Here is a 13,495-nt window from a genome sequence, read left to right on the forward strand (position 1 = left end):
TAAAAGCTTCTAATGATGGAGACTTTACAATCTCCCTTGGAAGCCTATTCCAGAGATTCACTACTCTTACCATGAGAAAGTTTTTCCTAATACCTATTTTAAACCTCCCTTGCTACAGATTAAGCCCATTACTTCTTGTCCTACCTTCAGTGGAGATGGAGAACAATTGATATCTGTCCTCTTTGGAACAGCGCTTAACATATTGGAAGACTTATCAGGTCCCCCCTCATTCTTTTTAAACATGAGTTTCTTTTAACATTTCTAAACCTATTTTATCATTTTTGTTGCTCTCCTCTGGACTCCCTCCAATTTCTCCACATCCTTCCTAAATTTACTGCCCAGAGCTGGACACAATACTTCAGCTGAGGCCTCACCAGTGCTGAGTAAAGGACGACAATTACCTCCTATGTCTTACATACAACCCTCCTGTTAATACACCCCAGAATCATATTAGCCTTTTTTGCAGCTTGTCTTTTGCAGGAGTTCCATAGTCTAGGTCAGGGGTGGGCAAACTTTTTGGCCTAAGGGCCACATCCGGGTTGCGAAATGGTATGGAGGGCTGTGTAGGGAAGGCTGTGCTTCCCCAAACAGCCTGGCCCCCGCCCTCTATCCGTCCCCTCCCACTTCCTGCCCCCTGACTGCTCCCCCCAGAACCCCCGACCCATCCAAGCCCCCTGCTCCTTGTCCCAACTGCCCCCTCCCGGGACCCCATCCCTTATCCAAACCCCCTGACCGCCCCCCCCCAAACCTCCACCCCATCCAACTGCTCCCTGTCCCAACGGCCCCCCAGGACCTTCTGCTCCTTATCCAACCGCCCTCCCCACGCCCTCTTACCAGAGCGGCAGAACAGGCTTATGGGAAAGCCTGGGAGGTGGGCGGGCGCAAGCTGTGCTGCCCATGCGGCAGCACAACTGCAGAAGAGGGGGGGACAGCAGGGGAGGGGTCCAGGGCTAGCCTCCCCGGCCGGGAGCTCAAGGGCCAGTAAGGACGGGCCCATGGGCCACAGTTTGCCCACCTATGATCTAGGGACAGCTCCTGCAAAAGTTCTGTCTCCTGCATTCATGAGCCTCTCTTTATTGACTGACAGTTTCATTGTTCCAGTGGAACATAGTGCAGTAGGAAGCCATGGAAAGTGGGAGAGAGACAATTTCATAGACGATTCTGAATCTCAGAAGTTGACATGAACTTCCTTCCATGGGGAGCCAGTGCAAGGAGCAGATCACTAGTCTGATGTGTTCATGACCACCTATTCTAAGCAGATGAGCTGTAGCATCTCTACCAACTTTAGCTTTATCAGAATATGTAATTTCATTCCTATAAAGAGTCGCAATAATAAAACAAACGTGAAAAAACTCATTAGCGGGTTTGCATCTGATAGGATGGTGTGCAGTCTAGCCAGCACAGATAGAAGCAGGTGCTTTGTCTCACCATTGCTAGTTGGGCATCCTACTGCAATGATGAGTTCATGAAATAATATGAGTGAAAACGCTCATCACTATGACTGAAGGCATTATTTGCATGCTGCTGGCACTTTTGTTCATGTTGTCTCACCAGTTCTCCAAACAGTTTTATATGTGTTGTGAAACATGGGGAATTTGATTAAGCCAGTAGGATGCCGCAGGTGAAGGAATAAGTTGCCCCTATCACCACCTTGGACTGCCTGAGAAAGACCTGTGCCATTTCAGGGCATTTTTGTTCATTCCTGCTGTTTCTTGGAGGCAGGGCAGGAATGTCTGGTGACCAATGGTACCAAATGCTACTGAGACACCTGACAGAGGCTGGGTATGGATGTATTTTCCTTTTCTATGTATAAGAGGAGGTCATCCACCAGAGCCTAGTCCAAGAAAGTGGCATTGGTGATTGTTTATTGCTAGCTTCTAAATTTATCTTGCTTAGAAAAGGGAGACTGGATACTGGGTGGTAGCTCAAGAGATCTCCAGCATAAAGCAATGTTTTCTGTAGTACTGGTTGGACTACTAGATGGTACTTTAGGGTGGGTGGTAGATTCCCCTCATAAAAAGGTGGCCAGCTTTTAGAACAGGTCCCAGGTATTCTGTACTCTCTTCCCACTCAAGGAGAGGGGTCAAAGCAAAAAAATGAGAGAATGTCTTCACAGGACCAATAAGAGGTTGTAGTTGCTAAAAGCCAAAAACATGGCTTTTACCTTTTCACCTTTATATATAGGGTGAAATCTTGGCCCCACTCAAGTCAATGGTAGTTTTGCCATCATCTCTAAAGGGACCAAAATTTCATCTTCAGTGTGCAGGAGTTGATCAGATGTGCTAGTAACACTGACTCTAAGTAAGATATTGTTTCCTCAAACTTTCTTCTGGTGGATTGCCACTAAAATAATAAGGTAAAAGTGGAAATAGAGGAAAAAAAAAAGTTACTGTATTATAAATTCTCACTGAAATCCTTACCAACTATTCCTTAACATGAAATACAATTTAGCTTTCTAAGATTATTTTCAGGTTGCAGACTATTATGCTGCTTTCACTGAATAGGACACTTAGAAGGATAAACAATTACAAAAACGACTGTCACAAGAGCATACATTTTATTTTACTTAGTGATATGATAAGCTTAGGAGCATATATCAAGACCAAAATGGTCTTGGTCATTAATTTAAGCAATAAATCATAGGTCTTGCCAACCATGATGGCAAACAGATGCTAACAAGGAAATGTATTATTTAATATTGCCATGTGTTATAAAAATGTAAGTGTATTTAAGACGTCTTAAATTTTTATAATAATTGCGTTTAATACATTACTGTTTTGACACATACAGGAATAAAATTTATAGATCCCAGTCTGTAGATGTTTCCTCTTCTGTGAATATGGAGTATATTCCAGAGAATTAAAAAAAAAAAAAAAAAAAAAAGCAAGCGGGAAAATAATATCTTATAGTTTTGTAGTGAACACTGTCAGCACTGAAATTCATTAGATGAACAAGACTACTACACGTGTACTTTACATAAATAGCAGTTTTTCCTCAAAATTCCCAGGAAACACAAATAGCAATGAGATTTTAAACATTTAAATTCTGAACCGTAGTAACCAAGTATTTTTCTAATCTACGGGATAGCAAAGAGCCCAGTGTTTGGTACAAGGTTAACATGGACTTAAAAAAAATATAAAAGGTCAATATTTTAAATGATCCATGATAAACCTTGCAATTTATGTAGGTAACTTGGCAAATTTTTATCCTACTACTCAACTTGCTTCTCCCTGCACATTAGTTTAATTCTTCCAGTGCTATGGTAAAATGTTCATCAACAAGATTCTTTGAAGAATCATTAAAAACAAAATCTCTTCCAATACTTCTCACATACACCCATCATCTTCCACAGAGCATTGCCCTTTGGTTCAAGTACTAAAATCTGAAAGCTCAGGGAAAGCTGTCCTGATGTTTAGTCAGGCCAGCCACACTAGAAACAGAACCATTGTGCACATCTCTCTCTCTTTCCACCTCTATATCGCTCCCTCCAGTACAGCAGGCCATGGTCTCCTAGCAGGTAGAGCAGATAAGACTATGTTGACTTTTTCAAACAATCATTTTTGTTTCACTGTAACATGACCTCTCAGTTAATGACTTATTTTGTTTGTATATCATTTTGTTTAACTTTCCTTTTCAATCAGCTCTCCCAGGTATCAACACAGTTCCCTTTCTTGCAAGTGCTACAGTCAATGCTTTAAAACACTTGAGGAAGCAGTGATCAGTGTATGGAAACTAAATTCTCTTCATTAAATCTACTGAAGCAGATATTAAAAATGCATTTAATATACTGGCAATGGTTTGTGGGCATCACTGACTGTGACAGGCCAGTTACTGATGAGCTGCTGTCAGACAGCCTTCTCAGCAGGAATCTGTCTAAGACTGCTGAAGGACAGCAATATCTTCCCTTGTGTGTAAGCTCTATTCATCTCCCAAGTATTTACTAAATCACAGGCCTCTGCACACAAACCCTGCGTTTCAGCACATGCTAACAAATGATGGATGGCCTAGTCAATTCGTTATGTCCTGAAAGCGTGATTTCCTGCCATTCCAATCATCAAACCTCTAGAGCCTTCAGAGCTGATCAGTCCTGGAAAATATATTTTGCAGGCTCTATTAAAGGAGTAGAGGTTCCTTCCATTAGAGTCTCAAACTTTTTTTTCCTCCTGGCTGATTTAAAAAAAACAAAACAAGAAACACACACCACCACACAAAACCATCACTATTATCTGTGTAAAGTATTCAATGTTCGGGGTGTACATCATTAGCGTATTAGTAAGATAGGACTCTCCTAGAATATTAGCTAGTGGATTTAATTTGGCTAAATAAAATAAAAACAATTCTCATTTTTACAGTAAACACATATATACCATTTTATAGATATGGCCTCTTTATTATGTAACCTACAGAGCGTCTAAAACTTTTTCTTGTATAATGGCGCTCATTTGAACAAATACCTTCTAGAGGAATAGAGCACTCACAAGGACACATTCCCTTTGTATTATTCAATCCCTGTGAAATATATCAACACAACTCCTTTAATTGAATTTCTGCTAAAGGGAAAAGCCATTTAGGAATAAACTTCATGTGTTCCAAAGATAGGCTGGCTGTCAAAGGAATAAAGATTTTTTTTTTATTCAATAAGGTAATATCTGACACCTTCTTTTCTACATGCTATGAGAACATTGTATATTTAGCTTTGCTAGTCAAAGACATATCAGAGCAAAACACACATATCTCATACCTTTTACTCAGACAAACAATTGAACAAGTTGGTCTACTGCAGCTAGAGTGTCAGCTGTGCTTAGATACATTTTGGTTCATGGTGGAGAACAGAGCTGAGCTAACAAAGTAAATAACCATCTGGTGATCCTAAAAACTAAGATTTCTATTCCTCTGCTTGCTAGGTATGATCCATCCAGACCCAGCACAAGCTTTTCCATATTGCCCTGCCATTCACCTCTACCTTGACCTGGAGATTAAGCTCACTTTTATTGCACACAGAGGTCATCTGTATTAGGTCAAAATTCAAAGTCCCTTGTCAGCTAAGGTTGATATATTCCAACCTTTCCTACTCTAATGCATCAAATTTTTCATGGTGAGGTCATATTCAGTAGACAGTGTATTCAGCAATTTATTGTGCCATTCTAATATAGCTTAGACTATGATTGTCCACAAAGCTATCATATGAATAGAATATTTTTCACTATGAGGTACCAAATCTCTTCTTCCTGTAGAACTCTTAACCTGAACTTGTTTTCAGACATCAGAAGAATGATACCATAAGTAATTGTCCCTGAAGTACAATCAGAATTACCATTTTTACCATTATGGTCCTTCGCTACACGAAATATGACTATAACAATAGCCCAAAATCCATGAGTCAATTAAAAAAAATCACATATGGTCAGTGTTAAATCTTCCATGCCATCCCTACTCAACAGCCACAATAATCTGGCCTTTAAATCTACAGACATCTGTTTGTCTTTCAGAGGACACCAAAGTTGCTACACGATGAAATATCGCAAAGGACAAAAGTGCTACAACAGTCATATTACTATACTACTAAATATGATTACTACAACATATATATAACTTTACAAAGCATTACATTAAAGTATGTTGTGACCACCAAAAAGAGCCTAATTAGTCTATTCCTTTAACAAGTTTATTCTTTCCTCCGTATTTAAGATAAGTGCACCTATTTTGAAGTATAGCACATTTCTAGGGAATTTATTTCCAGATATGCTTCAACAAGATACTGTTGTCTTTATACTTCACCACTAAATCCCACCAATTTCAATGGGCTTTGAATAAAGGCATGAGCTGATTTTAACACATTTGTTATTGTACAAATTCCTCAGGACAAGAAAGACTCGCTCTTTACCTAGCCAATATGACTGCTACAATTCAGATGCTTCCCCACGTGACAGTTCCTGCTCCATAGCCGTCATAGTTGAACATTTCACTATTGTAACAAGCACTGCTCTTTGCAGAGATGAACTAGCAAAAGAAATAAGCTATAGATGTCACATCTCAGCTATAACAACCCTGCATACATCTCAGAATAGACAGAGAGAGGAAAATAAAATAAAAAGTCTTCAACCCAATGTTCTTACCCCCTCCAAGTATGGGCAAATCTACGCCACAAATGTAAAAGCAAAAAACAAACAAACCTTTAAGAGAAAAAATTCATACTTCACCCAAAAAATAAGCCTTCAAGCTTTCTTCTTCCTCATTAACTCTTCTAGAGTGAGGTAAGCACAACTTTCATTTTGGCTGTGTACTACTGCAGTCTCACATGGATTTTGGTCATTTCCATGAAACTTGTCTTGCATATGTAGTAAAAAGTTCAGGTTAAGTCTTGAAAAGAGACTTTGCATTTTAGCATTAAACACAAATTGTATGCACGCTTGTGCAGGGTTACTTATATACAATAGCTATTGGGAAGCCATATCCCACCTTGCTGAATAAGTTTCACTTAGAGTCACATTCTCAGTCATACATATATTCTACTTCATGGCTAAAATGTAGATTAAAACACCCTCCCAGATTCAAGTCAGCATTCAGCCTTTTAACAAAAGGCTTCTTTATAACAAAAGTTACAATTTCCACATTGCAACTTACTCAAGTAATTGGGGACTTATATTCTAATTCACTTCCTATAAAGTTATTTTGACTGTAATAGAGTTCATTGTAATTGGTTGTTACGACATACAAGATTTCAGTAAGTTTATCCAGAATTTTTCAAGCCTCCAACTGACTAAGACCTCATCCCATATTCTCAGGCCATCTACGTGCTTAGCTAAATGTAGCTTGAAGTGCAAGTTAAATTTTAAATTATATTAGCTTTTGCTCCAAATACTATTGGCAAAGCAAAACAGTAGTCAGGCTTCAGAGTAGCAGCCATGTTAATCTGTATTCACAAAAAGAAAAGGAGTACTTGTGGCACCTTAGAGACTAACAAATTGTCACCCATAAATGATGGTATTGAGTTTGAAGGCTCACAGATAGAAAAAAATTAAAACCTCTCAAGGAAACTACTATTTGTGTAGGCTGCTGGAGATGGTATATATTCCAAATAAATTGGTGCACTACTGCAAAGAGTTGCCACTTTTAAAGATAGAATTGAAACATATAATGACTGCTTAGGTTTACATATCTACCTGAGGGCCGAATCCTGCTTTTTCCTCACGAGTGAGTAGTCCCATTGAAATCAATGACATCATTTGTGTAAACAAGGCATGAAAAATTCACTCACTAAGAGCCACCAGGAAAATGTCCCCAGCAAGTGGTAAGGAGGAGCAGAGAAGGAGAGGGTTTTAGCTATGAATTTTTCCTGTCATTTAAAATTTCATATTTTAATAACAATGCTTATAAGTCCTTACAAATGCCAAGACTGCCTTCCAAGTGCAAGCACAAACTGTTATGCTGCTGTTTTCTTAAATCTGAAAACAAACAGCCCACTACCTCTACAACTTATCAAGCTTTCCCAATCTCCCCCCAACCCCCTCACTTTCACTTTCTGCTACTATTCAGAAACCCATGGGTAGCGGTGAAACTGACAAGAATCATGTCAATTTTACTCTGCTGTTGCTTAGAACTTTCCCAGGCAGCAAATGACCCAGGGACTGATGCTACTCATGAGAAAGACAACACTCCTCATTTCTTCCTTTACAAAATAAAAGGAGGCTGGGAGAGGTAAAACAACAGGAACCCTCACCCTCCCATCGCAAAACAGCGAGAAAGCTCTGGGTGGTAGTGATGATGCTGGAAAAAGAGGAGGAGAGTGTACTAACTTGATTTATATATATTTTAATGAGATGACAAATGTGGTTGATAGAGGTAATAGCGCTGATGTATACCTATGCATATGACTTGGCACCGCTTGACATTTTAATTAAGAAACTAGAGGACCACAAAAATCAACATGGCATACATTAACTGGATTAAAAAGTAGCTATCAGGGTCTCAACATTTAATTGTAAACAGGGAATCATCATTGAGCATGTGTGTTTCTAGTGGAATCTCACAGGGAATGTTTCTTAGACATATTCTATTTACCATTTTTATCAATAATCTGAAAGAAAAGATAAAATAATCACTGATAAAATTTGCAGATGACAAAAAGATTGGGGGAACTGGTAAATAATGAAGAGGGTAGATCACTAATACAGAGAAATCTGGATTATTAAGTAATCTGGGCACATACAACAATATGCATTTCAGTATAGACAAATGTCTATCCTGGAAAGCAGAGACTGAAAAAGATTTGGGATCATGGTGGATAATCAGATGAATATGAGCTCCCAGAGCAAATGCTGCCTAAAAACTAATGTGATCTTTGAATACAAAAAGAAGATACTGTCGAGTAGGAGAAGGGAGGTTATATTATCTCTGTGTTTGGCACTGGTGTGTCCACTACTGGAATACTGTACCCATTTCTGGTGTCCACAATTCAAGAAGGATATTGAAAAATTGGAGAGGATTCAAAGAAGAGTCACAAGAATCATCTATGGATCCATGCCTTATAGTAAAAGTTCCAAGGAGCTCAATTTATTTTTCTTAATCAAGAAAAGGTTAAGGGGTGATTTTTTTTATTGGCGATTACCTTGGCTTGTTGGATTTTTGAATTAAGGACATAGTCTATGGAACGGCAGCACTGCACCCTCCACTCTAACAAAATGGAGTGTAATTGGCAATTTAAACATAAAAGTTAACTGCATCGTTTTACTAGAAGTAGTACTACTTGTAGTAATCATTGTCTTTTACAGATAGAAAAGACTTATCAGTTCATAGAATATCAGGATTGGAAGGGACCTCAGAAGGTCATCTAGTCCAACCCCCTGCTCAAAGCAGGACCAATCCCTCAATTTTTGCCCCAGATCCCTAAATGCCCCCCTTAAGGATTGAACTCACAACCGTGGGTTTAGCAGGCCAACACTCAAACCACTGAGCTATCCCTCTCCCCCCATGCTGTAGTTCTGTAGTATGCAACTCATGACACCCCCATTGCACATATATAGATTTGTAGGATCAAAGTACCTGGTAAATGATATGTGGGGAGGTGAACAGAAAGTTCCTGAATGTGTTTGAAAGTCTGTGTGATGTTAAATCAACATGTTAAACCAGTGCAATTTTGTGTATGAACATTCATAACAGATTAGACAGTCCACAATCCAAATTGCATCAGTTTACCTAAAGGTGTGATGTTAAACTGATTTAATTAAATTGGTGCAAGTTGTGTGCACAGACCAGGTCTGGGATGATCCAGGGTTTTGTAAATAGATGAAAGGGAAAGCTTGTTGAAGGTTGAGGGCTGGTGTACACTGAAACTTTACATCAGCATAGCTACTTCTTTCAGAGGTGTGAAATATCCACACCCCTGAGAGACATAGCTATGCCAGCCTAACCTCCAGTGTAGACAGTACTAAGTCAATGGAAGAATTCTTCCATCAGCCTAGCTACTTCCTCTCGGGGATGTGGATTCACTACAGTGACAGGAGAATCCCTCCCATTGCTGTAATCTGTGTCCACAGTAAAGTGCTACAGTGGTGCAGCTACAGCTGTGCCGCTGTAGCGTTTTAAGTGTAGACATTCCCTCATTCTACAGCTAACTCTACAAGGGGTATGTCAGCACTAGAATGCTATAGCGGCACAGCTGTAGTGGCACTGCTGTAGTGCAGACACAACAGCAACAGAATTTTTTCATCAATTTAGCCATGTCTATACCAGGGGCTTAATTTGACTTAATTACATCACACAGGGCATGACATTTTTCACAACCCCTGAGTGACATACTTAAGCCAAGCTAACGTTTTAATGTAGACCAGACCTAGTGGGCTAAGTGGACTCCAATATCTACAAAAGCCTGCAGCTACTTCGGGGGTCTCAAATGCTGAAAAACTATTTTCATTTATTTTTAAATATTAAATTTGGGAGGGAGGTGGGATCTTGCTTTGTAACTGAAATGGAAGCCAGATATTTGAAAGTCCTCTCATGGAATTTTCAGTTGAATGATTTTCCCAACTTCCAGCTTGGTGATTAATAAATCCCAGTAGACAGCTGTCATCGTCACAAAAAAATGCAACCCAATGTGCATTTTTACTTGCTACCTCAGCAGAGGTTAATGAGAGAATGAGAAGGGAGGCTGAACTACCCTCTTACTCATAGAGGTAGTCCATCCAGCTCAGTGTTGAAGCATATTGGTAGAGAGGTTCAGAGAAGTTGGCGTTGCACAATTTATTTTCTGCAGAGAAATACATTTAGGCCAGGGAAAGATCATTACTTTGGAGTAATTCACCAACACTAAGGCTTGGTCTACACTAGGAACTTATGTCAGTATAACTACATTGCTCAGGTGTGTCTAAAATCCCCATCCCATAGTGACGTAGTTATACTGACCTATTCCCCAGTTTAGATAGTGTGGTGTCAATGGGAGGACTTCTCCTGTCCATATAGCTGCCACCTCTCAGGGAGATGGAGTACCCTCGCCGACAGGAGAAGCTCTCCACAACAGGTACCATCTTCACAAAAACAGCAAATTGTAAACCACCCCCCCCAAACAAACGTTATGCCTACATAAAGCACTGAGAATATAGTCCTAAATATCCAGAAAGCATAAGTAAATCCCACATGGCTGTCACTATCACCTCATATCATCAACCCCCTTCCCAAAAGCCTGAGAAAGGAGATGAGCTTTGCAGCCTCCTGAACGTTAACAAACATGACCTCTATCATAGCTAACAGAAAGTAAATGCAAGAAATGAGGCCCAACTCGTATCATCCATGCTCTTCAGTTTTATCCAAGTAGGTATTTACCTGACTGTGTTGGTGATCTTAACTGCAGCAATATCAGAAGGTGAGATTGGTTAATGCTCATCTAAGCAGGTGATCCTTGACTGGGCCTTCAACCAACCCAACAGTGGCATGATGTGTAGAGAAAAGTTACAGCAGGGTCTGCTGGCCATTCCTGTCCCTGTACTAGAAGGGAAGGGAAATAGCATCCCAAGTAGGATTCTGCCTCAATTCCCCCTAAGTCAGGGATCAAGGCAATGATGGCTCACTCAGGCAATTGGATCCATCTGGAGTTTGGGGGTTCACATAGGGTAACAGAGGCCTCTTATTTGGGGGGCATCCTTTATTTTGTTCCCCCATCAGCTCACACAAGGCAGACATTACCCCCTAGATGACTGTATGCTGCACGATGGGGTGTGCGTGTGTGTGATTTTGAACCATGTAGAATTTTGTACCACGCAGAAAACCACCATGCAGGGCTGCCCTTAGAAACAAGATCTAGCTCCTATAATCCACGCATGGAGATTGCAGGCCACCCCATAAGCCCAGAGGAGTGGGGGCTGCACTGGCACAGGGTGGCAGTCCAGGGCTGTGGAGTGGAGACAGACTTACCTAGGGAATCTCTCCTTCAGCTTCCTCAGGCTCTGTCTGGTGGGCTGCACGTGCCCCAGGAACTGGGCTATTTCATCATACTGGGCTTTACTCAGCTTCATGCCTCGCACTCAGGAACCTCCCAGTCATACAACGCAGGGCTGCAGCAGCCAGAAGGGAGGAGGGGGGCGCGCCCGCTCTAATCCTAGGGGATGGGGAGAGAGGAGAATGGCGCTGCAGCCGCAGCAAGGCTCTGACACCCCGCGCGAGCGCCCAGCGTTGAAAAAGCCCAGCGCCCATGCGCGGCAGTTACCGGCTCCTGCCGCCCCGCCCTTGAGGAATAAGGAGGTGGGGGGAGAACGAGCGGCGGCGGCGGTTGGGAGGAGTTAACGCTTGAGGGCGGGGCTGCGCCACGCCGCAGGCTCTTCCGCGCGGTGGGCAGGCTCTGGCTATGCCTGAGCAGGTAGTCGGTTGCTGCGGCCATCTGGCTACTCTAGTCCCACGGTGCGCCTCCTTTCCGGCCGCTGGTGCAAAGGGAGTGGAGAGCTGTGCCTGCCCCCCCGCCGCCCCAGCTAAGTGGAGCGGTTACTCTGTGGTTGCTGCCCTTACTGGTTGCATACCGTAGTGCTGTTCTTTGCCCCTGCCATGGGAGGTGGAAGTGCAGCCTCCGGAAGGACCAGTTTGGGGAGGGCCGGGGGGAAAAGCATCCCTTGAGAGGGATAAAAAAAAAATGGGGGTACTTGTCCCGTGACTCGCTTCCTTCCCTGCCCTGCATCTTTGCACGGACCAGGAAGTGGCTCACAGTGCCAAGAGTGTGAGTAAAGGCCTCATACAAGCTGTGTAGCCATTGAGGGATACAGGGGGGCAAGGTTTGGGAAGGACAAGAGTTGGCACCCTGTGTGAGTATGCCCAGAGATCTATGGATCCTAAAACTGTTACTGGGAGGTCAGGCCTCCTGACCCACTCTGTTACCTTTAATCCCCCTCTCCCTTAGTCCTTTCGCCTTTTCTGCCTTCAATAAGACACTGATGTGCCACTCCAGTCCCTTGCTTCAACTTTTGTAGTATTTTTAAACTAAATTACTTTTCACTATTGTCACTGTTTGTTTATTTGGTTCTGTCAGTTTCAACAGAATAAATATACTGGTCAATGTCATGTTTGTTTCTAGCTAGCATCTTCCTCTCATACAGTGTACTTTTGGAATTGCAAACTCAGTACAGTAAGGTTAGTGTACCTAGCAATAATTTAACCTCTAAATAAACATTAAAATAGGATTTTATAAAACATAATTTTAAGAAAAGTATTCCTATTATGGATTTTATTTTAGTGCTGTGTATTTAAAAATTGTCTAGAAATACCTGGATGATAGGAGCTCCTTTTTAATAAATAATTGTATGTTGTTACCCCCTTCTTGATCCCTCTTAGACAGTTTACAGGCTCTTATGGGTTGTTTTGGTGAGGAGGAGAAAAGATGATGGAGTCAGGGATTTCTTTGATGCACTCTTGTTTATTTACAAAGCCTTGGTTCCGTGAACACAGTAGAAACCAAATATAAGATAGCTTCTTTGCTTACAGTTCCAGTCCTCTTTAAAAAGCCAGCACTTTATCAAAAGCTCTCTCTCAGCTTTTTCTTCGGGCGAGTCATGCTCCATAGCTTTCTGGGGCTACTTTACGCCTTCTCTGTTTCTGTGGTGTTTCTGCCCCTTCTCTCTCACATACACCCCTGCTATCAATCCCTTGTCCCTGCCTTTACATTCTGTCCACATAATTCAGATTCCTGAATGGCTTTACATATGGCCAGTGTTTTAGGTGGTGGCTCGTATTGTTTCAGATATTGCTAAACAAAGGGGCATTTAATTATTCCCTCATGTAGCCTGAATGGAAGGCATCCATTATGCCCACCAGCTTCACCAACACCCAGAATAACAATATAAACTTGAGGCCTTAACTGCAAAAAATTATACATGTACTTCATGTTACATATGCTAAGCCAATGGGACTACTTGCATTTTGTAAAGTTAAGTACATCTATAAAGTCGCAGTGCCAATATCATGTTTTTAGATATAGTGAGTCAATCCACAAATATCTTTGAAACTGACTTAGAAATCA

At 41.4% G+C, this 13,495-nt stretch overlaps 1 protein-coding gene across 10 annotated transcripts in view; it reads right to left on the reverse strand.

Annotated features, from left to right (window-relative positions):
• CDIN1 (CDAN1 interacting nuclease 1) overlaps window positions 1-11,661 on the reverse strand; it is a 195,166-nt gene extending 183,505 nt beyond the window's left edge. For all 10 annotated transcript variants that reach the window (XR_012159482.1, XM_073348878.1, XM_073348877.1 and 7 more), the window contains exon 1: window positions 11,407-11,661. Coding sequence is in view for 9 of the 10 variants with exons in the window: in XM_073348878.1 (XP_073204979.1) it covers window positions 11,407-11,507 (101 nt within the window). In the remaining variant the exon portion in view is untranslated. The remainder of the gene's footprint in view (window positions 1-11,406) is intronic.
• Between the last annotated feature and the right edge of the window lie 1,834 nt (window positions 11,662-13,495).

This window comes from Lepidochelys kempii, chromosome 6 (genome assembly GCF_965140265.1).
Source record: "Lepidochelys kempii isolate rLepKem1 chromosome 6, rLepKem1.hap2, whole genome shotgun sequence".
NCBI classification, from domain to species: domain Eukaryota; kingdom Metazoa; phylum Chordata; order Testudines; family Cheloniidae; genus Lepidochelys; species Lepidochelys kempii.